The 25,290-nt window shown below is 40.3% G+C and overlaps 1 protein-coding gene across 5 annotated transcripts in view; it reads right to left on the minus strand.

Moving 5' to 3' along the window:
- The window catches only part of VEPH1 (ventricular zone expressed PH domain containing 1), a 207,965-nt gene that overhangs the window by 24,630 nt on the left and 158,045 nt on the right, over positions 1 to 25,290 (minus strand). For all 5 annotated transcript variants that reach the window (XM_070582955.1, XM_070582957.1, XM_070582958.1 and 2 more), the window contains exons 10-11: positions 23,360 to 23,499; positions 20,200 to 20,334 (exon numbers count right to left, since the gene is read on the minus strand). In XM_070582955.1, coding sequence (XP_070439056.1) covers positions 20,200 to 20,334; positions 23,360 to 23,499 — 275 coding nt within the window. The remainder of the gene's footprint in view (positions 1 to 20,199; positions 20,335 to 23,359; positions 23,500 to 25,290) is intronic.

The raw sequence follows: 25,290 nt of genomic DNA on the forward strand, positions 1-25,290 counted from the left end.
CTGGAACATAAATACGATGAAGGCAGGGATTTTTGTCTGTTGTATTAGCTGCTATAACCTCAGCGCTAAAAATGCCTGTCACGTAAGCAAGCATTTAAATGTTTGTGGAATAATGAAAGGCACATACTGGAACTAGAAATGGCTGTTTTTCCGCATGCTTCATTAGACGATCAAGGTTGCGTTCTGGGATTGGACATTTGCAGGTCCGTCATGCTGCATACAGCGTTTCCAGTTGCTACCATTTAATACCATACTTTAGGCACGCCAACAGACACTGCACATACGAATGTTGTTTCAGCAAAAGTGATTTCAAATGTGTTCGATGGAAAAAAAGGAGGCTTTTTTTTTTTTTTTTTAAAGCATATGCCCAAGATAAAGACTGAAGAAGCACCTGGGAGTTTTGTAGGTTTCAAAGGATGAAATTCATATTAACATTAATGGGTGAAAAGCAGATGTTCATAAATAGCAGTTTCAAAACTATGAAGTCTCTGAAGTGCGTACTTCCATTGGCACACAGAGTGCTTCTCTCGCCACCACAGCCAGGCTCCATTTTTCACTCGCCACAAACACTGCAGCAAACTAAGCGCTGAGACTGATACTTAGAGGTGCCTTTATGTTTCCTGTTCCGAGACCAGCAACGTCTCTGGTTGTTGCCCAACATCCACATTTGTCTTGGCAAAAAGTTAGTTAAAGAGTGGAGGAAAGAAGGCAAGCTACAGCCCAGTGTTTACGTTCTGAAGTCAGAGCAGGCTGGCTTCCTGGAGGAGGTGTGTGTTGGGCCAAGGGCACTGAGTGGGGAAGGTGGACGGAGAGTCTGTGAGCTGTTGAAGTTGCAGTAACAGCCAGCTTTGAATGGAGAGACAGATGAAACACATGTAGCTCCAGATATTGATGGAAAAGCAAAGCAAAATGAATCCCAAAGCAAGCAAACACAAACCAACAACTAGTGATAGCTAAATTTTTGGAATTTTGACTTTTTTCTTTTTAAGACTGGCACCTGAGCTAACATCTGTTGCTAACCTTTTTTTTTTCTTCTTCTTCTTCTTCTCCCCAAAGCCTCCCAGTACATAGTTGTAGACTCTAGTTGTGAGTGTCTCTGGTTGTGCTATGTGGGACGCCGCCTCAGCATGGACCGATGAGCGGTGCCATGTCCACACCTGGGATCCAAACCGGCGAAAGCCCGGGTCACCAAAGCGGAACCTGTGAATTTAACCACTTGGCCACAGGGCCGGCCCATTGAATTTTGACTTCTTAAATGTGCTTGAGGTCATGATTTCTCTTCTTGACCCTGCTGGGTCCTGTGGCTTCCTCAGGCCTTGCCCAAGAATTGTTATATGGCTTCTTCTTCTTTTTTTTAAAGACAAGAGAATGAAAATTGATTTGTTTAGAGAATTACAAACTTCCTTTAAGACAACTTGACTCCAGGGAAGTAATAAAAATCATTCCTCTCTAAGAAGAGTCATTCCCTGAGTACTTGAGTTCAATGGGACTGTGGTGGACAGATCCTAGGGTGACTCCCCCAGGAATTCCCATCTCCTGATGGTCATCCCTTTGTATAATTCCCTCCACTTAAGTGTGGGAGGGACCTGTGACTTGCTTCTAACCAAGAATACGGCAAAGGTGATAGGATATCAATCCCACGATTACTAGCTGATGCATACAGAGACATCTGCTGTCCTTGAAGAAGCAAGCTGCCATGTTGTGAACCTCCTGTGGAGAGGGCCATGTGGCAGGGAGTTGTGGGTGGCTTCTCACACCTACAGGCAGCCTTCAGCCAACAGCCAATAAAAGATCCAGGCCTTCAGTCCTCAAATCCCAAATAAATGATTTCTGCCAACAACCGGAGCTTCTTTGGAAGCAGACCCTTCCCATTCGAACCTCCAAACAAGAACACGGCCTGGCCAGTGTCTTGATTGCAGCCTTGTGAGACCTCGAGCAGAGGACCTGACTAAGTCACAAGCAGACTCCTGACCCAAGAAAACCGTAGGATAACAAATATGTGTTGTCTTAAGCTGCTAGGTTGGTAGTAATTTGTTATGCAGCATCAAGAGTCCATGCTGAGATTCTGCCATAAGGAAGAAGGGAAGGTGATACCCTGTTGGCCGATTCTCAATGAAAAGGATGATTCTGTTTAAAGGGGTCACATTCTACCAAGTACACTCCAAATCAGGCCTCAATAAAACCCAAATATTGAAGTACAAATGATTTCTCTTGACTTAAAGAAAAAGATATATAATCACAGTAAGCATGCACTAAGAAGGATTTTCCTGATAAACACTACCTAATTCAAAAGCGAGAAAACCTCTGGAGGGAAAATGATGTTTTTAAACAGCTAATTCAATTAGTGTTTACCCAGTTTTAGAAAAAATTCATTAACGAGAATAGGAATTTTGAAAACTATAAAAAAAGTCTCTTGAGAGGCCTCTTAAGGGAAAAATAAGCCAGCAGCATGGAAAGATGAGAGGAGATTTACGACGTTATTTCGATGACAATGACAGCATGAGTCAACGCTAAGAATTCTGTAAAAGCACAAAGTGGCCTCTGGATCTTATAACGTGGTCTATGTACTGCGAGAGGGTACTGGGAAAGAATTTTCCAGAAATCAGTGAAAGCATACATCTGGAAGAACTTTGGGTTCTGGCACATTTAAATTCTGTTCTAAAGCAGTTTTTGCACAGATACAAAATATAGGTACCTCGTGTACTCATGTGCCTGTGGTTAACAGGATCAACTCTAGGCACATACTTCAAGTATGTTTTAAAAAACATAAACAAGAATTTTGGTTTTTTTTTTAACAATCCCCAATATTTTCACATAATAGTAAGGCTTTATGTCTTTATGGTTATTTCTAGTATACGTATTCCAACTATATGGAGTACAGGGTGTGAAATAAACTTATTGAGGGAAGAAAATTAATGATTTATCTTTATATTGTTCATCTTTATGTGATTTATATTGTCCTACATTATGTAGGCATAGTGTCTTGTAAGAAACACTATGCTGAATGAATAAACTAGCAAAAGAGACTCTGAAGACTATTTATGCTCTAGTTTAATTTTTAAATTTATTTCAATTTCTGAAAAATATTACTATTGAATTCAATTTATGGCACTTAGTATTCATAGCACCTGGCGTCAGGAACCAAGGATAAATAGACAAGGGAGACACAGTCCTCTACGCCAAGGACGTGAGCAGGGAATTCTTTGGGTCCACAGTATTCCTCCCAGAGGAAAACTTGAAGACACTTTCATTTCTGTTTGGTTGTGATTGTTATCAAGCTTCTTCTGGTGTGACTCTTTTGGTCCTCAGCTGGATCAAAGCTCTTTAGCAAGAAGACTGATTTCTTTATTGTGTAGTTTCTGAAAATACTTAGCACTTTGCCTATAGTAGATGTCCAATGAATTTTTATAAATTTTCACTAATTGAGACACAGAGATTTTTGTCTCCAGCTTACACCAACAGTAGCATTTAGGTTTTCAATTTTCATGTCTATTCAACTATGACCATTAAGCCCTTTCAGAACATATTTATTTTTTAAAAATGCCTGTATCTTTACACATATTATAGGAATTTATTTTATTTAACTTTATAAAACAACTTTTTAGAACAAAATGTCAGCAAGTGAAGAAGAACGTTTGCCTGAATTCATCAATATAGCACTGCTTCTTAACAAGACCCTCAGCTGTTCCAGAGCACCAGTTCTCAGGAGGTGTTGGTGTCCGAAATCCCTGGGGAACTTGTTACAAACATCAGACACAGGTTCCGCCCCGGGAACCATCATCCTAAGTCTGTGTTCAGGTCTAGGGATCTGCATTTCTGAACAAGCTCCTCAAGTTACATTGACGTTCACTGACTGGGAAATTGATCTTACACCCTTGGAAACACATGTGCGGATGGCTGATCTGTCTCCATTAACCCCTCAGTAGAGAAACGGATAAAGTAAACTTTGGTCTATTTATACAATGGAAAATTTTATAGATGCTAAAATGAATGAGTTAGCTCTATGATATATGAAAATATATAAATTATACGAATGGATATATTTTTAAAACATAACATTAAGCGTAGAAAGCATTTTGCAAAAGATATGTGCAATCTCATAACACATATGTGAAATTTTCAAACAATAGTACAAAAACATTCATGGAAATAATATACACCAACCTCTGGAGAGTATTTGCAGCAGTTTCTTTCTTTTTTGTAAAGGGAAATATTTGAAGTAAATATAGAAGAAATGTACACATCTCTCTATCTTGCGGTGGGAATGGGTATCATCTTTCTTTACTTTTCTGAATTTATGAGCTATTTCATAATTTGATAAAAAATTAAAGTGAGGCAGAGAACACAGTTCAGTGAAACAAAGAGACTGGCAGGGGTTAGACTCTGAGGAAGAAGAGCTCTGCACGTGGGGGCCTCCTTGGAACCCCTCACACCCCTTGTAGAGGAGTCCACCTATTTTGCCTGTGTGAGGCCTTGGTGGTGAAGGTCATTAAAGGGTCATCTCTTTCTCAGGAGTTTTGCATTAATTCTTGTTGGGGGCTCCATAGCAAAGGTTCTTTTAATCTTGCTCTTCAAATTCAGAGAAAAAGGGATAAACATGAAATGCAAAGTGTTTGAAATACGTTCTATTGTTTGGTTTTAGAAAACAAAACAAACCAAACCCAAATCATGCTGACCCCAAGTTCTGTCCTAGGGAGATGTTACAGAGTGGCCTAAATGACACAAGTGATACTTAGGAAGAAGAGTTTTTTTCTGCAGAGTGGGATAGTGTCAAGAAGGCAGGTTTTGGAGCCAGAAGATCTGAGTTTGAGCCCCACCACTGTCATTCACTACCAGTTCTGGGGGAACATCTTAATTTCTCAGTGTTTTCAGCGTACTCCTCAATCTGTAAAGCGCCTGTGATTCCTGAGCTGTCTCCTTCAGAGATGTCTCGCCACAGATCAGTTCACGGATGATTACGCTACTTTGTAACTTGTAGAGAAATAATACAAAGTAGTGATAACGATGATGATTTGAACAAAGCAAGATGGGAAGCTCCTTTCTTTTCTGAGGAAGATTCACTGTGAGCTAACATCCGTGCCAGTTTTCCTCTATTTTTCAGTATGTGGGCTGCCACCACAGCATGGCCACTAACAGAGGGGTGTAGGTCCGTGCCTGGAAACTGAACCTGGGCCAGCAAAGTGGAGCGTGCTGAACTTAACCACTAGGCCACCAGGGCTGGCCCAAGAAGCTCCTTTTTATGCATATACAGTATAGTGCTTCTTGTCTCTTGGCTAGATAGATATATGTAAATCTTTCTGAAATGAATGACTTGTTTAAAAAACACTGATGTTAGGTGCCTGAGAAACACATTTCGTTTTCTAAAAGCAAAAGTAACCTACTTATCTGTCTGTTTTTGTTAGTTTGTTGTCAAACCTGGGAATATTGGATGTAATGAGATGCAAACATGGAAGGCTGTAATGCAACGTGAACCTTTGAAAGGGGAATAATGACATGTGCATGTTGATGGGGCCATAATGAGACATACAAATAGAAATGGACATAAAAATGTGCATGGCAATGGTGTAATGAGATGCATAAATGGATGAGTGCAAGGGCAAAGGCATTTAGGGGGATGTAATGTGATTTCTAAATGGAAGCAGTAAATGGGGAGGGTGGAAAGGGCAGGTTGTGATAAGAAGCAGAGAGAAAGAATGCAGCGCTCTGCGAGAATGGAGGCGCTAATAGTATGTGTGCGATGAGGATGTAATGAGATAAAAATGGAATGGCATAATGAAGTTCCAGATGGAGGGATGTAATGAGCTGTGCAGAAAGGAGGGAGTAATGACAAGCATAAAAGGAAGGATTTAATACTGTGAATAAAGAAGTGGGCTTAAGAAGACGCGAGGACTGAAAGGAGGAGCAGAGAAAAGGGACGTTGGGGAAGGGACGGGAAATAACAAGATGGGCAAATGGAGGACTCTGATGAGGCGCTGAGATTAAAGGGTGCAATGAGGTGTGCCCATTTAGGGAATAATTAGACACACACACGGGATTAGAATGAGAGACTCATTAGAATGGGGTACCTGGGCCCTGATCAGACACAGACCATAGCATTCAGTTCTTATGAAGGAGGTGAAAATGGAAAAAATTCAGAGCAGGGCCGCAACGATACCTAAATGGTTACAAATCCAGAAAAGAGAAAACTAAACAGGTGATTTAACCACGGCCTCGAAGTTGATGAATAAGTGTTTGATAGGAGCTGTTTATGGGCACTTACCCCGTGCCAGGTGCTCTGCTGGGGGTTTAAATGTATCATCTCGTTTCCCTTCCTAGCAACCCTATTATAGGCGGGTGGGTTTGTTCCTAGGTCTCAGGTGAAGAGATGGCACTTCAGTGAGGTTAACCAGCTTGCCCGGATTCCCAGAGCAAGTCGGTGGTGGTGGAGACGTTACTCAGGCCAAGTCAGTTGGGTTTCTGTTGTCTTTGCCTCTCTTCTGGTGTTTCTGCAGGAGCATACTGTGGACCCACAGAGGCCCAGGAACTTGCATTCAAACAAGCTCTCTATGGTCTCGCGCAGGCACTAAGGTCTGGGAACTACTAGCAAAAACGGCACTGGAATTGGTGGTGCCCTGCTGCTTTCCATGGGCTCTGGTGCGAGATCATGAAGAAAGGGGCTTACATTCAGCATGAGCAATTTGGACTGGCTACAAGGGAGACTACAGAAGGAATTGCCAGACCCTGGAGTGAGGCATCAAATGATTCCGTATTTGGCAGAGGACTTAAAAAAAGGCCCCTTCCCCTCAGATTGGTTTTCAATAGGAACCCCAAGTTATATTGAAAATAGTATAAAATACAAAAATGTATTGAAAATAATTAGACTCTAGGAAATATTTGTTTACTGAATTCAAGACAAAATAAAGATTATTCCATGGTCTGTAATTCCTAAGGGGAGGAGGGTAGTGTGTCCTTGGAACCAAAAATTTGCCAACCTATGTGCAATTTTCAGGGTCCTAAAAATAAAAGCAAATGGTGCCATTGACTTCTCTTTCTTGATATTGTCTAGTATTGAGATATCTAAATTGCTATGAGTTTTTAGATTTAAAAAGCCCTGAATTTATATTTTGAAATGAGTGTTAAACTTGGATGACCACTCACATTTTAGTGACCCAGCCTCTGCTCAAAACATTTTTAGAAATCTCTTTCAGAATTGTTTTTAGAGTATATTCATGAGCACACAAGAGAAAGTTTCATTACTTTAGTGAAAACCAGCTTTTAACTTGGAAAATTATTATTCTGTTTGAATAGTCTCCTTTTATAACAGTCCTAGGCCTAGATAAACTTTTGGCTACCGTGAAAATAGAGCTTATTCTTAAGAGATGAAAGTTTTGTCATTCATGTTGTTTAGAGGGGTCTTGCAGAGGAAGGGCAATAAAATAATACTAGTTACCGTTGATTGAGCTGTTACCATGTACCAGTCCCTGTTCCAGGGGCTTTACATGTATCGCGTCTTCTAAATCTCATAACATTGCTGTGAGGAGGGTACCAGTATTTCCTGCACTTCACGGGTCAAGAAGACAAGGCACAGAGGACGTAAACAAAAGAGCTGGTAAGCAGTGGAGCCAGGATTCAACCCACATCCTGAGCTTCTAACTGCCACACTTCCACTTTGCTTGAAAAGAAGTGCTGTTTATTCTAACAGTTTAGTGCCCAGGGTTTGTAGGCATTCACACGATGTCGATGACAGCTTTGAGGGAAAAAGGAAAAGATTTTGCTCACGCACTGATTTTTTGCATGTGTGAGGAACACTGGCCCTGAGCTAACATCTGTTGCAGTCTTCCTCTTTTTTTGCTTGAGGAAGATTGGCCCTGAGCTAATATCTATGCCAATCTTCTTCTATTTTGTATATGCATGCCACCACAGCATGGCTGTGCCTGGGATCTGAACCTGTGGAACCCCAGGGCCGCTGAAGCGGAGAGTGAGAACTTCACTATGCCACTGGGCCAGCGCCATGCACTGATTATTTAAGAAAAGAACCTAAACCCGTCTTGGATTAGAACAGACATTTCAGAGGGACTGCATGCCTCTGTTCCCCCAGGAATAGAGTTATTTTGTTAACTTTTTTCTAAAGGTTTTTTTTTTTTTTTTAATTTCCTTGACTGATGCAGAACATCTGGCTGACTGTGAAGGAATGTTCACTACAGTAGTAAAATTGACACGCTTCATTATGGGACAGTCTGGGTTGTGAAACATGAAGGAAATACAATACATGTGATAAACCAGGATTTAAACTAAACTGAGAACATATTTCTTATGCCAATTATAATTTCTTTAAAAAGCATAAGTACAACATAAGTACAGTAGATGTGGATGGTGGTTAGGGAGATACTAATAGTTTGTATTAATTAGTCAAGTATAAGACTAATAATTTCCTAATTTTGTAATAGTGAATGGAACTGTCACAGTTCAATGTGTTTAGAAAAATCACATGCAATCACTTAATGTAATGAGTTGTGTGTATGGACTTGTTTAAATGAGGGGCCCTATAATGTATTCTTATAATGTTAGCCTGTTATAGTGTATAGCTGTTAAGGGAAAAAAAAGGAGTCCAAATGAAGGTAGAGACAGTATTCAGGGAGGCAAAGTTTAGAATTTGGCTGGACTTCCAAACTCAGTGGTCCTAAGGCATCAATAAGGGTCCTGCTTGTAAAAGTCCCCAGAGGATGTGTGAGGTCTCCAGGACCCTTCACATTCCAGCCTCTCGCATCAACTGCACTAAGCCCAGAAGAACTGGCACGTGGCTATGCTGGAAGAGCTCGAGTCCACTGAGACTAGGAAACTGTGGTAAAAACGCGTCTGGTGCCTAAGCCAATGCTCTCCCAGGGCTACCTAGCTTCGCAAGCCCGAGGCCGGGAGCATGGTGTAAACGTGACCTCGGTCAGAGTTAGCCCCGCCTCGCCTCGCAGCCACGGTCTGCCTGCCTTAGCGATGGACGAGCTGGTGCCCTTGTTTCCCAGAGGAACAGGAGAGCGTGCGTGGGCCTGGGAGGAGAAGCAGAGGGTTCTTACGAAGAGAAGCTCAGCACAAATCCACCACCTTCTTCACTCAGAAAATAACTTTGTTTTTTTCTGGGCCCTAAAGACCATCTTTCTGTTTCCCAAATCGGGTCTCCTGCGTGTAGACTCTTCCTCGTCAGCATTTTAAATTGTTTCTTTTGGTCTGCATCTTTACCCTCTATCTTCTCAAACACAGATGTCTCCTACCCTGAAAGCTTCCACCGTCTTATCACCACTCAACCAAAAGGCAAAAGCCACGCCTGGGCGAACTCCCCCATGGCCTTGACAGATGATCACCGCTAGAGAACATCGTTTGCCTATTTTACTTTAATCCATTATCTGGGATCCCGAGTGGATGTTCCTCACTGCCTGACGGTCCTGCTGTTTGTCTCTAGTGAGTTCATGGCTCCTTTCTCTGAGAATTTCATTTCAGACTTCCTCTTTCCTCAGACCTCCTACATTCCACCTTCTCCCCTCAGCCCACTTTCAGCTGATGGCCTCACCTCTTACTTCACTGAAAAAGTTGAAAAGCCATAAACGTGAACTCACTCATCTTTCCGCCGCCAAGTCTGCTAATTGGTCTGGCTCTGTATGTGGTCCTTTCCTCTCACCGCTCATCACTCTCACCCTCTCTGTTGCATCATCCCGACAACTCACAGACATGCTCTGCGGCTTCCCCTTAGCCCATCTTCATACTCCCTCCATTAACAACTCATTCAGCACCAAGACACGCTGTCTCCCTCCTCATTCTTTCCTTCTCCTTTCTCTACCTACTCCCATTTGAACCTTGCCAATAAAACACCATTAAAACTGCTCTTTCCCAGTTGTCAAACTGGATGGCCATGCTTCCGTACTTGTCTTCCGTGATCTGGCTGCCGAATTCCAGCCGCTCCCCTCCTCTGTCTTTCTCGGACACTCTCTTGAGACCTGTGACCTGTGACCTCTACACTCTTTGGGTTCCTTTTGTCTCTCGGCTGCTGTCTGGACTCTGTTCTGAACTGAGTCCTTTTCTTCTCTCTACTCTCTTCCCAGGTCGCTTTAATCTTCCCGTGGCTTTCATCATCCCTCTGCTGACGTGCCCTCGTTTCTATTTCTGGCCTAAACCACCTCACATTTGCCTACTAGACAATTCCACTGGGACATCGCATAGGCATTTTAAACTTAAGCTGTTCGAAAGTGTCCTCACCCTTACACCCCGCCCACTAGATTGTTAGGTCCTTCTTACCTCCAGACTTTAGACTGAATGCCTCATTTCTTTCTGCCCTTTGAAGCTACTCTCTCCTCTCATCTGGATCAGCAGTGGGCTCCTTTGTGATGCCCCTCACTCTGCTTCTGCCCCTTTCTGATCCAGTCTCCACGCAGCAGACAGTGATCTTTTGAAAACAGTCTGGGTAATGTCTGCTCAGAACCCTTTGGGACTTCCCACAGACTGCGGTCAAGTCCAAGCTCCGAGCGTGGCTCACAGGCCGGCGGTACGCTCCCCAGACGAACTCTCCCGGCTTCACTCTCCCCTTTGTTTCCTGGGCTCTACCCTGATCCCTTCCCTGGTCCCAACGCTGTGGGACGGGCTGAGCTGGCTCCTGGGGTGGAGGTGGCCATCCACAGTGATGTAGGAAGAAGAAGAAATTAGAACTTCCGCTTTTAACTTTTCACCTCATCCTTTAAAATTTCTTTTTGCATATGTTTTATAATCAAAATAATGAGTGTACTAATACATGTATATAATTTGTAAGTAAATAAATATAAACAGGAGAGTGCTTGCTCGAGCATTTTTTCCTGACGGGATGTGTGATTTAAATTCGGAGGAGAATGCTCTAATATACTAAGGTTTTGCCTTTCTTTTCTTCTTCTTCTTTTTTTGTTTTGCTCTGTTTTTCGGTCCCAAGGCTTTTGTGCAAATTGTTCTCTTTGCCAGAAAAACTCATCAGACACCAGCTCAGAAGCCTTTCCTGACTGCCCACCAAATGCTCCGGTTCTTCCTCATTTTCCTCCGGCGTTTCCCCCTCTTACAGTCTCTCACTGCCGAGTTGTGTGTTTGCCCGTCTCCCTGGGGCAGGGCAGGAGCGTTTATGTTCGGTCTCTGCAGTGCTTGGCGTACAGCAGACATTCACAAGAAATAGTTTTCACTGAATGAATGAACTTAAAGTCATTATTTGCCATGACTTCACTGTGATTTCTTTTTTTGGTCTCCTCCTCTTCCAATGTTACTGCTCAGGTCATTCTCCTTATGTGGAACCATTTTCCTCTTTGTTTTAAAAACCCAGATTCTGTATTTTAATTCCACCATCCTCCCAACCAGCTCGCTCTCCAAGCAAGGAGGATCCCAGACATTTGTGTATGCAGCCACTTTCCACCTTCAATCTGCCCTCCCAACCCCCTTTCCTCCGGTTTTCTAACACAATTTGCAGTCCTCAGTTTACCCCTTGATCACTGGACACACTCTTGCCCTGGCTTCTTTGCAGACTCTTACTCATGCCTTCTTCTTATCTCTCTACCTCATCTTGGATTCTTACACACCGCCCTTCAGAATTTCCTGGTTCTGAGCTTATAGCCTAAAACCCTAAAAGCCCCCACCCCTCTCCAGGCTTTTGAAATCTCAAAGCCAATTCCTATTTACCCCATTCCCACCTAGCTTGCTCTGAAAGGAGGGTTCAACATAATCAACCCCTCTCGAACACCGTGACTCACACTGCTCTCTCTCGGGGCCGACCCACACCTGTCACTTACATCAGACAGGGAGACTTAAATTTCTTCTAAGAATTCGAACAGTTACAGCCTATATATAATAAGCCCGCCCCTTATTTACTTACTTACGCATTTATTTGTTCAAGCACCATATTAACACTGTAACTCAAACACTAAATCTAAGCCTTTCGGGGCATCAGAAGGTCTCCTTTTGTTCGACCCAGAATTGGGGCTTCAGTTTTATTTACGCTTTGACACTACAGCCGATTACCCTGAGAACTGTCGAGTGTGTCTGTAGCAATGTGGACTGAAAATAAATCTCCAAATGTTAGCCAGATGGGCACATTTTATTTCAGCAGTAAATTTCATTTGTTGTTGTTGTTGTTTCCATAATGGGCATAGTTGTGAGACCTCATTTCTATGGCATATGGAATTTCTCCATGCTTTGGGAACGGCAACCTGTGTTAATAAAGCAGACTTCTCTCTCAAATTCTAGTCCTTTACCAATCCCTCACTCAACTTTACAAGCTGTCGGGGCCTCTGATGATCAGAGTGAGCTCCCTGAAGGGCTGGCCCGCACGTGGACCGGCGAGAACTCGTTAATAGTATTTCTAGCTGTCCACAGAGGCCGCTCTCCTCATTTCTTAAATAAATCAACAGATTTTCTGCCCTCTTCCTAAAATTCTTATTTTATAATGAAAAGTGATTATCTTAAAATGAAATTTTCTCTATTATAAATTGCTCATTTATGTTAAGCTACATAAAGCAATATAACTAAAAGTGGTACTTCAGTAATGATATTTTTTCCTTGACTATAGAAAATATATATACTTCTTAGAGAAAATTTAGGAAATGCTAATCCCATCAACCAGAGCTAACCACTGCTACATTTTGATAGATTTCCTTTTGGTTGTTTTATTGGGTAATCCTCCAAATAATTTTCTTTTATAAATAATATTGTATCCTGCAATGTGGTATTTAACATAAGTATTGTTTTGTATCATTAAACATTTCTCATAAACATGATTTTTCATGGTTTTTTAATATTCTTCCGTAGGGATGGAGATTTATATATATATATATATATATATATATACATATATATATATATATAAAATACTTTCATTCTCCCATCTTTAGACACTTAGGTTATTTACATATTACTTCACAATACTTTTTCATGTATGTATCTTAAGTTTTGTACACATTTCAGGTTATTTCTTTAGAACAGTTTCCTAGAAATGGAAACACTGTGTTAAAGGATATGAATATTTTTAGGACTCTTGACCTGTATTGCTAAACTGTTTTTTAGAAATGTTGAAATAATTTACACTTCAACTAGATATTTGTGAGAGTGTCTAAACTCCTTGCTCTAGCCAGCACCGATTACTGTGTTTCAAAAAACGGGTTAAAAGGGATAATGTTACTTTTTTCTTTTTGGTGAGGAAGATTGGCCCTGAGCTAACATCTGTTGCCTCTTTTTGCTTGAGGAAGATTGTCCCTGAACTAACATCTGTGCCAATATTCCTTTATTTTTTATGTGTGGGATGCTGCCACAACATGGCTTGATGAGTGATGAGTAGGTCCATGCCCAGGATCCAAACCTGTGACCCCAGGCCGCCGAAGCAGAGTGCAAAAACTTAACCACTACGCCACCAGGCCAGCCCCAGGATAACATTATTTTAATTTCAATTTTTATATCTTTGACTGCTAATGAGGCTTAATGCTTTTTCTGGATTGAGTCTCCTTTGAGCAATATGCTCATGTCCTTGGCCCATTGATTATTGATTTGCATGAACTTAGGGTATGTTAAGGATATTAAAATTTGTCTTTCATGCTTGTTACGCATATTTTAATTTTAAGTTATTGTGTAAGATAAAGTTTGCTTTTTATAAACTTTATATTTTTATGTAGTCAAATCTATCAATCCTCTACTCAGACATTATTTACAGGTTTAATAATATTTAAAAAAACAAAGAGAAGCATGTACAAAGGATAAGATAACAAATACCCATGCACTAGCTGGCCAAACTTAACAAATGCTAACATTTTGCTTCTGATTCTTTTTAAAAAACAAAATTGCAGATTAAATTGATGTCTCCTTAATTCCCTTCCCAGTCGCAGTTCCCTCTCCTTTCCCCACGTCCTCATTACTCAGAGGCAACCCCATTGTGAATCTAGTGTGATTCTAAATATGGTGTTGTTTTTATCACAAGCATATGTACCATAGATCATTCATGACACTGCTTACTGTGTTCTAAAATTTTACACAAGTGATCATACTCTTCATATCATACTTTTCCAACTTTCTTATTAAAACTCAACCCCATGTTGCTATGTACAGGTCTAATTAATCTACTTTCATTGCCTGTATAGCATGACTGTACCACACCACTTTTCTTCATTCTTCTACTGACGAGCATTTGCATTGCTTCTGATCTTTTGGTGAAAACATGCTCAGTTAACATCTGCACGTGTCTGCGAGTGCAGGTAAGTGAGCGTTTCACCTAGAAATGGAATTGCAGGATAATAGAGTACGTGAATTGATGACATAACCAGCTATTGCCAGACTGCTCTTTTAAAAAGGTTGTAAAGGAAAATTAGTTTTAAACTTTGTCTAGGACACAACAATTTTGTATGTTATAATACAAAACCTCCCTGTGGAAAGAAATGAGCATTTCTGATAAAATGCTTAAGCTTTGCTAAGAAAGTAGAACTTAAATATTCTCACCAAAAAAAAAAAAGATAAATATGTGAGGTGATGGATATGTTAATTAACTGGATAGGAGAAATCCTTGGTGGGGGGATGGGGGGAGGAAATGCTTACGTATTTTTTGGTAAGCTTTAAATGGAATTAAGGATTCTGGAAAGCTAGTTACTCAGCCCCCTTGACTGTCACTAGCTGTCATTTAGGAGTCTAATTTAATTATTACATATATTTTTTTCTTGAGTACTTTTTTTCTAAGTAGGTAAACCTGTTTTATTCTCATGTGTAATGTAGGAACATTCTCATTTCTTCGTGTCTTTGCCAAGACTTACATTGTCACAATTTTTTATTCTTTCCAGTATGATCATTGTAAAATGATGTATCATTTTTAAAAATGTAAGTCAATTATTTCAATGACTGTGAGTGAGTCTAAACATCTTTTCTTATTTTTTTTGCCATTTGAGTTTCTGTTCAGTGAATTTTCTGCTCATATTCTTTGCCCAGTTTTCTGTTGGGTTGTTTGTCTCTTCCTTGTTGATTTGTCGGAGATTTTCGTGTTGGTTACACATATTTAAAATACCTTCTCCCAGCTATTCTTGCCTTTTAATTTTGTTATGGTGTGTTTTGTCACACAGAAATTTAAACATTTAAGTAGTTGAATCTATTCATATTTCCTTCATGATTTCTGCTCACTTTTGTCTTCAGTTCTTTCTTATCCTGAGGTCATGAAGACAGCCTTTGGTATTTTCTTCTAATTGTCATGAGGTTTCGCTGGGTACATTTAGGTCTTCAATCTATCTGGAGCTAGCTGATTGTAGAGTGTCTGGGGGGAATCTAATTTTGTCTTTTCAATCTGGAATGTCACATGTCCCCATACTGTTTGTAAAATATCTCACTTTCTCCTGATTTGAATCTCCCTTCTGTCAGCTACCGAGCATCTGTATGTGCTTGGAACTGTCTCTGGACTCTTAATTCTTTACCATCGATTTATCCCTGCAGCAATAATCACGCCCTCATCTTACAGCTTTAGAATAACTTTTCTTTTCTCAGTAGAAAAATGTCCTCCTCTATGTTCTTTTTCGCAATTATTTTGGTTATTCTCAAATTTAGGATCCATTTGTTGAACGCTATGAAGAAATTCTGTTGCTATTATGATTGGAAATGAAGTTGTATTTATATTTTAATTTGGGAGAAAATTTCCATTTTTGTAATAATCAGGGTTCCTAGCTACAAGAGGGGCATATCTTTCCATTAATTCAGGTTTTAAAAAAACGTTTTTATTGCTATTTAAAAAATTTTCTTCATCAAAGAGTTTCACATCTTTCCTTATATTTATCCCTGGATCCCTTACAGGTGTTGTTACTATTATAAATCGCATATTCTTTGAATTTTTAATAGTTATTATTCATGTATAGGTATATTATTGATTTTATTATGTTGATTTTATATCAAGTAATTTTATGAATCTCCCTTACAAATCCTAAAGGTTAGATTCTCTTGAATTTTCTATACCAATAATTTTATTACGCATAAATAATTTCTCTCTTGCTGTCTCTCTCTGCTTTCTTCTCTTTCAACTCTTCCATCTCTTACTTGCTTTTCCTGACGTTCTGCATGGGGTGGAACCCCTAGTAAAACGTTCATTGTTGAGGGTGAGAACAGGCGTCTGTGTCTAATTTCCAGTATAGAAAATGTCTTTACATTTTTCTATATGTATAAAGTTAGCTCTAGGATTTTGACACCTATTCTCTTTTTTTGTCTAGTTTTTAAAAATTTATTTACTTAAAATTTCATTTTATTGTAGAAAAAATAGTTAACATGAAGCTACCCTTTAAACAAACGTTTAAGTGTGCAATATATTATTGTTGACCATGGGTGCAATGTTGTACTCAGATCGCTAGAGCTTCTTCATCTTGCTTAACTAGTCTAGTTTTTTTTTAAAGACTTTAACTTGTTTTATATGTAGTTAAACAATTATATAACAATAACTGATTATATGGATATATTAGTGTTGGTTTCAGGACCACATAGTCTGTTTCATTTATCTTTATGTTAATTCTTGCCATAAAAGTGGAAGGATTTAACGATTACAGTTTTTATAGTATGTTTTAATGTATAGGGAAGTCCTCTCTTTTTTTCTCTCAGAAATTTTAAAACTAACCTCACCCATTTTTCCTTCTAGCTATTAAAATATTACTGGTTTGTATTTAAACCCGGGTAGCCTGGCTTCTAAGCCGACGTACTTAACTGCTCTGGTAGGAGTATGAGTCGAGACAGGCAGGTTACCCTGCCATAACGAACACCAGAACTGAAATCTTTAACAAGACAAAAGACCGTTTCTTCCCCATGCAAAGCGTGGGGTAGGTCTGGGTGGCTCTCCAGAGCAGCCGCCTTCCACATGGTGGCTTGGAATTCTGGGCTGTGTCCATTTTCTGCCAACTGGGTATCAACATCTGCTTCTACAATCACTATGGCAGGGAAAAGAGGGAACATAGTGGCTTTTAAAAATTTCCGCCTGGAGTGACATATATCCCTTCTCATATTTCACTGGCTGAAGCAAGTCATATGGCCCAGCCTTGCTTCAAGAGGCAGGGAAATGTCATCTTCTTACGTGCCAGCGTAGAGACGAACCAGATATATTGGTGAAAGCCCCGATGTCACCATGGTGTGTGCTTGCACTCTTGCTCTGCCACTGACTAGCTACGTGACCTTCAACATGTCCCATTGCTTCCAGTTTTAACATTGGAAAATGACAAGATTCATTCACTTATTCAATTGGTACCCATTGTTTGTAGAGAGCATACCAATTGCCAGGCACCATATGATGCTACAAATACAATGGTAAACACAGTAAAATCCCTGCCCTCAGGTAGTTTGTAGTTTAATAGATTATCCTACTCTTGATTTTTAGTTCTCAAATTCCAAGATTTGACTAAAAAGCAATCACAGCAAGAAACCCGCCAGAGCATTATATTCCAGAGCCTCAGGCATTTTTTCAGGAATTTCTTTCTTCTTTGTGTTCCTAAATCCATTTGGCTGCAGTGTTACCTACACACAGCAACAGATGCACACGCGTTCCTCCTTTCCAAGTCACTGTGTATTTTCTCACTTGGTGAAAATAAAGCAGCCTTTGGGCCATTCTCACAGTTACTGTGAAGTTAATGGGCAGAACACTTCATAACAGATAGGAGAAAATCAATTTAATTGAGAAAAACTTGGACAGATGACTTTGCCACATAATGTACATTCCAGATATCAAATAATTTTCTATTACTTATGAATGAACCAAATTACAAAACTTTAAAAATTTCAAAAACATTTTGGTTTGCAGTTAATTTTTCCCTGGAGGAATATTTATTGGTATAAAATAGAAGAAATATGAATAAGTATACTTGTAAGCATGCACAAAACTGGTTTGCCAAGTTTTCTTTTTTTGAAATCTCTTAGGACTTGAAGCAGCCTGCCAAGTTTTAATTTACTAGTTGCCTCTAGTTAAAATACAGTTCAATGAAAAATTCATAAGAATCTGAGCATTGTCTTTAAACATAATGCACCAGCTTAAAATTTGAATGAAATATGCAAAGAATTCCATTCTACTTTGCCTTGAGGCAACGATGGCATTTTCTTTATTCTTAGTACTGCGTGTCTCATTCTCAAACGAAAGCCAAGAAGTACTGACGCAATAGTTGGTCTTTTGTGTCATACAGACCATTCTAAATAACCTTCTGACTAATCCCACCCATTTCTCATCCTTTTACAACCCTTTCAGCACTTAAGCGGTATTGAGATAGTTTCACAATATAACAGTTTTTGATTAATTTTCTACTTGTTTGTACTTTGTATTTATTAACTATTGGTATGTTCCCCTTCTCAACAGTAAAACAAGGACAGAGACCATGATCATATACTCTCAGAACCTCTGGTTTGCCCAGTAACATCTAACAGTTATTACTGGGCTTTCAAAGGCAAAATAAAGAATCATCAGACTCTTTGGGCATGGAAGGGCTTAGAGAAGCCGGTAATATTTACTAAGGAGAGATCAATAACCATCCTCTATTCTCATTATACATATTCTCCCTGAGCGATCCAAGCTACTGCCATGTCATCAAGTGCTACCTGAGGACTCCCAAACCCGTATCTCCAGTCGTGGCATTCTTCCCAGGGTCCGCATTGGCATTTCAACCACCATCACCACCTGGTTTTCTACACAAAGAACTCAGACTCAAAATACGTAAACCAGAATGCTTTTTCTTCTTCCTCCACACCAGCTTCCCTTGTGGTGTCTTTTTCAGGATAGTGCCATCATCCATTCAGCCACATGATGCCCCTGGGGTCATCCTTGGTTCTTCCCTTTTCCTTATCAGGCACAGCGTCCTATTGATTCTGCTTCTTTAAAAGCTCTTGAAGTCATCCTCTTCCTATAACTTCCACTTTTAGTCAGCCCTTCCTTCCGAACTATTACAGTAAGAGCTGCCCGCGTGGCCTTCCTGTCTGCACTCGGGGTTCCTCTAACCATTCTCTCCATATCCAGGCCTGTGACCTCTCTCACGCAAAGCTGATCAGGTCGGTGCACGTCCACTCTCAGTTTTACCCTATCAAGTGGATGGGTGTAGTTCCACATTCTGGTCCGTGCCCAGCTTGGGGCCCTGCTCAGGAGGTCTCCATCAGCTGTGTCCTGAGAACGACGCCCCTGTTTCCACATTCTTAAATTGCTCTGTCTCTCAAAAAGCACTTGCCTGCCTCAACAGGGCTCCTTCTTACCCTGACCGTGCTTCCTCTTTTCCTGCCCACCATATGTTTCATTTTCCTGGTGATTGCAGAGGACAAGGGGATGAGAGAAAGCCTGGAAGGAAAAAATGAAAAGCACCAAAGAACCTAGAGCCCAATTCCCCGAGGCTGTCTCCCTTTCAATCCTGGAGTCCTCCGTCTTCCGTAAAATGTTTTCTATTCCATACCACGCGTGTAGTCTTTGTGTGGCTCTAAGTGGGCTGTATAATGTCAGTCGATGAGCCTAAAGGGCAATGTTGAGAGTTTAGCTAAGTTACTCTATCGTATTGTTGCCTTGGCGTCCATTTTGTTTGGTCAAGCCGCCTGCGGGGGGCCTTAAACGGACACTAGGCCCTCATGCAAGCACACGCCCTAGATCACAGCCCCTGAGTGACAAGCAAATGGAAGTTCCCAACACGACTTCCCCCACAGCTGCTGGATCAGCAGCCTCCCCCACCTCCCAGCCCTTGCCCTAGCGCAACCCTTGGGTAAGACCCCCGTGGAGCGCACCAAACCCCTGCTGCTTTCGGTTTGAATTGACCAATCCACCATTAGCCCGGGAATCCCAAAGCACTCCACCCACGGAGGACATAAGGGCATGTGCCCCACGTCCTGCCTCTTCTTCCGCCTGTTCGGCTCCTTAAGCCTCCCCGTGCGGCCCCTTGCGTCATGCCACGTACTTCCTCCAGGACCTGTGTGTAATAAACTTCTCTATTGCAGCTTCTCTTGTGGTTTTCTGGCCACCATCTGGCACCCTGTGCTCCACTTAACAAATGTTAATTTAACAAGGTCCTAACAGGCAGTGACCCGTCGGGTGATCTCACTCTGTCCCGAGTCCACTATGGCACCACAGGAAAAATCGTCAGCTACTAAGGGTTTTCTGATAATGATAAAAGAGGGTAAAGGAAACAAGGAAAAAGAGTGAACTGTTAAGAAAAGGCAACTGTTTCAAGATAATCTTGAATCTTGGTTTAAAATAACATGTCTAAGGAAAGAAGTATTTACCTTCTGCTGTGGAAATGTGGACTCCATCATGGCTGTTTCAAAGCTGTGGGCACCCTCTGCTTGCGTCTTCTCCCACAAAGCCCTGAGAAGTTGCACAGATCGACTCTGTATGGACAGGGGCTCAGGAAACAGTCTCTGAAACGGCATCAATGAGAGAAACAGGACACATTCTCTCCCGTCCTGACAACACTGTCAGATTGACTACAAGGCACTATTTAGGCTGGGTTTGATCTTTAACGTGGTTTCATTTAAATGAAACAACAAAGAAATCTATCTTGAAGATCAAACATATGATACACTCCAGGCTTCTCATTTTTTAACAGAAAATTAAAATTATTCAATAGAATTTTCAAGGCAGTTGATATTGATCTCTATAAATATGCCTAACCTTTGTAACATAGTATTTACCTTGACCATTTCCCAAGCATGAGCTTAATGGGAGGATGGTTAATATAAATATTCATTTTTAATTTTTCAAAGATCTAAGAATTAGGTATAAAATTAAAACTAGAGTACAAATATCAAGTCTCTTTATACAGACTAGATGATGAAGAATAGAAATTAAATAACTAAGAGTTCATTATGCAACTACTCAAATACAAACGGTGTGAGGGGGTGTTTGGGGGAAACAAACACTTTTACTTCTGAAATGTATAATGGGTGAACATTCTTAGACCTTTAAGATGCTCTGAGTTTTGGACAATAAGATTACTAATGTAAAGAAAATCACATTTACATATATTTTACTCAAGCCACTGAAAATAAAATTTTCAAAGGAAGATTTAAACTATTTGTATGTTTATTAATGAATCATGTGTTTAATAGTTGTTTACATATTGTGATGTTATACCTATAAATGTGAGAAGTGTTTCAATTCAGGGGATCAATTTTATAAAAACATGTAGAACCTCAATAAAGGGCATAAAATATTATTTATATACATATAATGCCATATATATTATCCTTTATGTGTGAGGTCTGATAAAATAATCATATTGGCTTATAAAATCCTATTTTCTGCGTCAATGACTGTCTAAGCATAGACTTAGAAGAATCTCCAGGTAGTCTGTGTGTACAAATTTTCTAGTTAGTAAATAAAGATTAATACATTTTTTCCAGAAAAATCTATTATCATCAAGATGAACTGTTTCTTGTACTGAGTGGGAAAAGTTGGAGGATCTTACACTCCGAGTAAGTGGCCCACAGATTAGAAAAGGTTAAGAGCCAGTAACAGATTATGCAGCCCATAATGTGGACACATCTGGGGACTTCTTGATTATTATCGGAAACTTATATAGCACATAATTTTTCACTTAAAGAAGAGCAAGTTCTGATATAATTAAACATCACGCCAAAGAGGACCATTTAGATGAATCTGTGAATCTGAGAACTCTAGGAATGTGTTAAATTGACAGAACAGAGAAAGAGTCTGCCCCAGCACGTAACACATATTGTGTGACCTGGGTTTATAACCAGCAAGTCACAGATTTGATTCTCATTTACCCCAAAGTCAGGATTCACCCAGGTCATACCATATCAAGGGTGTGGGGAGAAAAAGGAAACATTATAATAAAATGAACAAAGAAGAAAAGCAACATATACAGATACTTTTTGGTGATTTTGCTTAAAGAGAAAGACGAGGAATCAGGCTAAGTAAAAAATATAAGACTGAAGGGACACAAATAAAATCAAGCTTTCTTGGTTTGTTTTCAGAAAACTGACAACTGTTAAGAACAGAGCCAAAGATGAAACCAAATACAAAATCACTGATGAAAACTGTTTGAAAAGTAATAAAGTAGAAGAAAAATAAGGTCATTATTTCAACAAAAGGAGGAAAAATCAATGTTGTTTTTATCTTCACATACAATTTGATTCACATGTGAGATGTTATTAGGTGTTCTTAAGAAGACAATACAGGAAAAGATGGTACTCTTAAGGCATGTCTAAGCTGTTTCTTCTTAATTACTATAGTTCCACTTTGCGATTGTGATATATTCAGGATTAAAATTCATTTTCTTAATAAGCCTGGCTTTACTTTTATTTTTTAAATTTTTTTTGAGGAAGATTAGGCCTGAGCTAACATCTGCAGCCAATCCCCCTCTTTTTGCTGAGGAAGACTGGCCCTGTGCTAACATCCGTGCCCATCTTCCTCTACTGTATACGCAGGACTCCTGCCACAGCATGGCCTGAGAAGTGGTGCGTAGGTCCACACCGGGGATCCGAACCAGCGAAGCCAGGGCTGCCGAAGAGGAATGTGTGAACTTAAACACTGCGCCACGGGGCCGGCCCCTTGCCTTTTCTTTTTAAAGAACTATAACTATCTGGTTGGTAACTTTTGTATGGGCTTACAGAAACATTTTATTAATTGAAATAAATACTATATTATCACGTGGCCTAATTTTTAAACTTCTTTTAACATTTGCATTCTGTTTTTTTCTGCCTCTGCCCTCTCTGCCTGCATCGCCCCAGTTTACGTTTAACACGTGCAACAAAGAACAAGCCACTGGCTCAGGAGGCTGGTGGTCTGAGTTCTGCCCTTCAATTTCCTTATCTGTAAAAGATGTCTAAGATCCTTTCTATTACTAACATTTTACAATCTATATTTGAATTTTAAGTGAAAATTTAATGTTTCAAGATAAGTATTTCCAAATAAGAATCTGTTTGATGCTAAAATCTTTGCATCAAGTTCTTCATTGTAAAGTTGAAAGTTCCTCTTTATGTAGTTTTACCTATATACCTTTATTCCATGGGGGGAAAGTGGCATTCCAGGATCTTAGCAATGGCAAAATAATGTGTCGACACTAAAATTAATTGGAGATTGGAAGACTGTGGAGAAATAGACACCTCTCCACAAGGAGGGCTATTGCCCCAAATAAGCTGTTTTTGTTGTTGTTTAACAAAAAGTATTTCCCTTTCATTCTTCTTTTTTAAAGCTAAGGATCTTTAAGATATTAATAGGTTTAGTCTCTTGATTACTAATCCAGGGCCTTTTATAAGAAAACTATCCTGAAATATAGAAAATCTATGTTAAACAATTATGAATGGAATGTGTATGTATTGCTGTTATCAACTCAGGTCGAAGAATCATTCCGTAAAAATGACTATGAACGCACACCCACCACCTCATTCAGGAGGCGTTATGAACACGAATCGTACGCACCTGCTGGAACAGGAACATGATCTGGATCCAGGGCTGAGGCTCTTGGCTGATGAGGATGAAACTGGATTTGCTGTATAGACAGTAATGACCCTTCAGGGAGCAGGTGAAGAACAATTTTGCTACACAGCTTCTAACAGAATCTAGAAACAAATACACGTAGCATTAACTATTAGATTCTTACCAGAGTTAGGCTTTATACTTCAACACACCACCACCTTTAAAAATACATTCTTCAGGGCCGGCCCTGTGGCATAGTGGTTGGGTTCGGTACACTCTGCTTTGGCAGCCCAGGTTCACAGGTTCAGATCCTGGGCGTGGACCTACACTGCTTGTCAGCCATGCTATGACCGTTATCCACATACAAAATAGAGAAAGCTTGGCACAGATGTTAGCTCAGGCCTAATCTTCCTCAACCAAAAGAAAAAAGAAGAGGAAGTTTGGCAACAGATGTTAGATCAGGGTGAATCTTTGTCAGGAAAAAAAAATACATTTTTCAGTCTGTGAACTAACAACTCCAAACTACTGTGTATTTGAGTAGATCCATTCCATGGAAGGTAGATTTAAATGAAGATGCTTTAAACAAGTAGTATTCTATTTATCTTTCTCTTGTCTTAATTAACAATGCATGAAGAATCTCCAAGCAACTCATGCGGAAGAAAAAAACCTCTTGCCAGTAAAAAGGGTGACACCACATCGTAGCCATCTGATTGATGATTGACATGATACCTGGGACCTTGACATGGTAACCTGGGAAGAATAAGCGCATGGACGGGGCAAACCCAGGCATTTTCTGGGCAGTGGATGGTACCCCATGAACCAGGAGCATTCTTCTCTTGGTTGTGTGGGGGCCACAGAGACAGCCTCCAAAACTCTGGCCAGAGTGTGGCTTCCTGTGAACTGGCCTGCTCTGGTTTGAAAATGTCATTTCACCTTGAAGAGCTCAAGCAGGGAGACTTAATGAGAGCATTCTTTAGGGACAAGAAAGTGGGGCAGGGTGGTGGCAGTGTAGAGCAGAGGTGGGGAGAAGCCGAACGTGGGAGGAGCCATCTAAGTTTTACAGCCCTACAAGATGGGTATTGTTGTTCCCATTTAAAAGATGAGGGAACTTAGCCCATTAGAGGCTCAGCTTGGTGAACCACTGTGACTGCAGTGTTCCCCACTATGACCTTGGAGGCGGCACACAGAAGATGCTTTACCGTGTCTGGACAGATGGCTGATGCTCAGGGCTCCTGCAAGAATTGCTCAAAGCTGCCCAATCTGTATCAGAGCCGGGATTTGGACTCAGCCAAGCTGATGCCACATCGGGATGCTTTGGGCTCTACCGTACCGGAGATTTTAAAATCTGTAGTCATACTAATAGCTAATAGGGTATTTTTTGTTTCAGAATTAATCTGACATTTTAAATGAAATATTTTGAAAATTAATAGATTCAATATGCCCTACTCTTAAAAATGGAAATGGATTAGAGTTTATTAAAAGTTAATGGGGATCCTAATAAGTGGGCATCAATCCCCGCCTAAGAGAGTGCACAGGCTTCCCTAGAAAATGGGGGAGTCGGGGCTCAGGTGAGAAGGAATAATAGGTTTTTGGGAAGAGTCTGGAAGGGTTAAGGGAGAGTGGCCAATGACAGATTAGAGGCGAAGATGTTGGGAGCAAGACAATAAAGTTGCAGAGCGATTTAGAAATAGATACAGAAATCTTAATAATAGCTTTCCACGATTCTGAAACACTGGTATGAAAAAGGGCTAGTTTTCATAAACTCAATTGTTTTGGGGAATGAAAAAAATGGGGGGCTGAGCATTCGATATCCATGTATAAAATCAGACATCATTTCCACTTTCTGTGGGAGAATGGATCACGAGATGTAAAGAGTGCTTGAAGATTCTGTGGCAGAGACAGGAGGCCCGGCGCCGAGAAAGCAAGAGCTCAGA

This window comes from Equus przewalskii, chromosome 18 (genome assembly GCF_037783145.1).
Source record: "Equus przewalskii isolate Varuska chromosome 18, EquPr2, whole genome shotgun sequence".
Classification (NCBI taxonomy): Eukaryota; Metazoa; Chordata; class Mammalia; order Perissodactyla; family Equidae; genus Equus; species Equus przewalskii.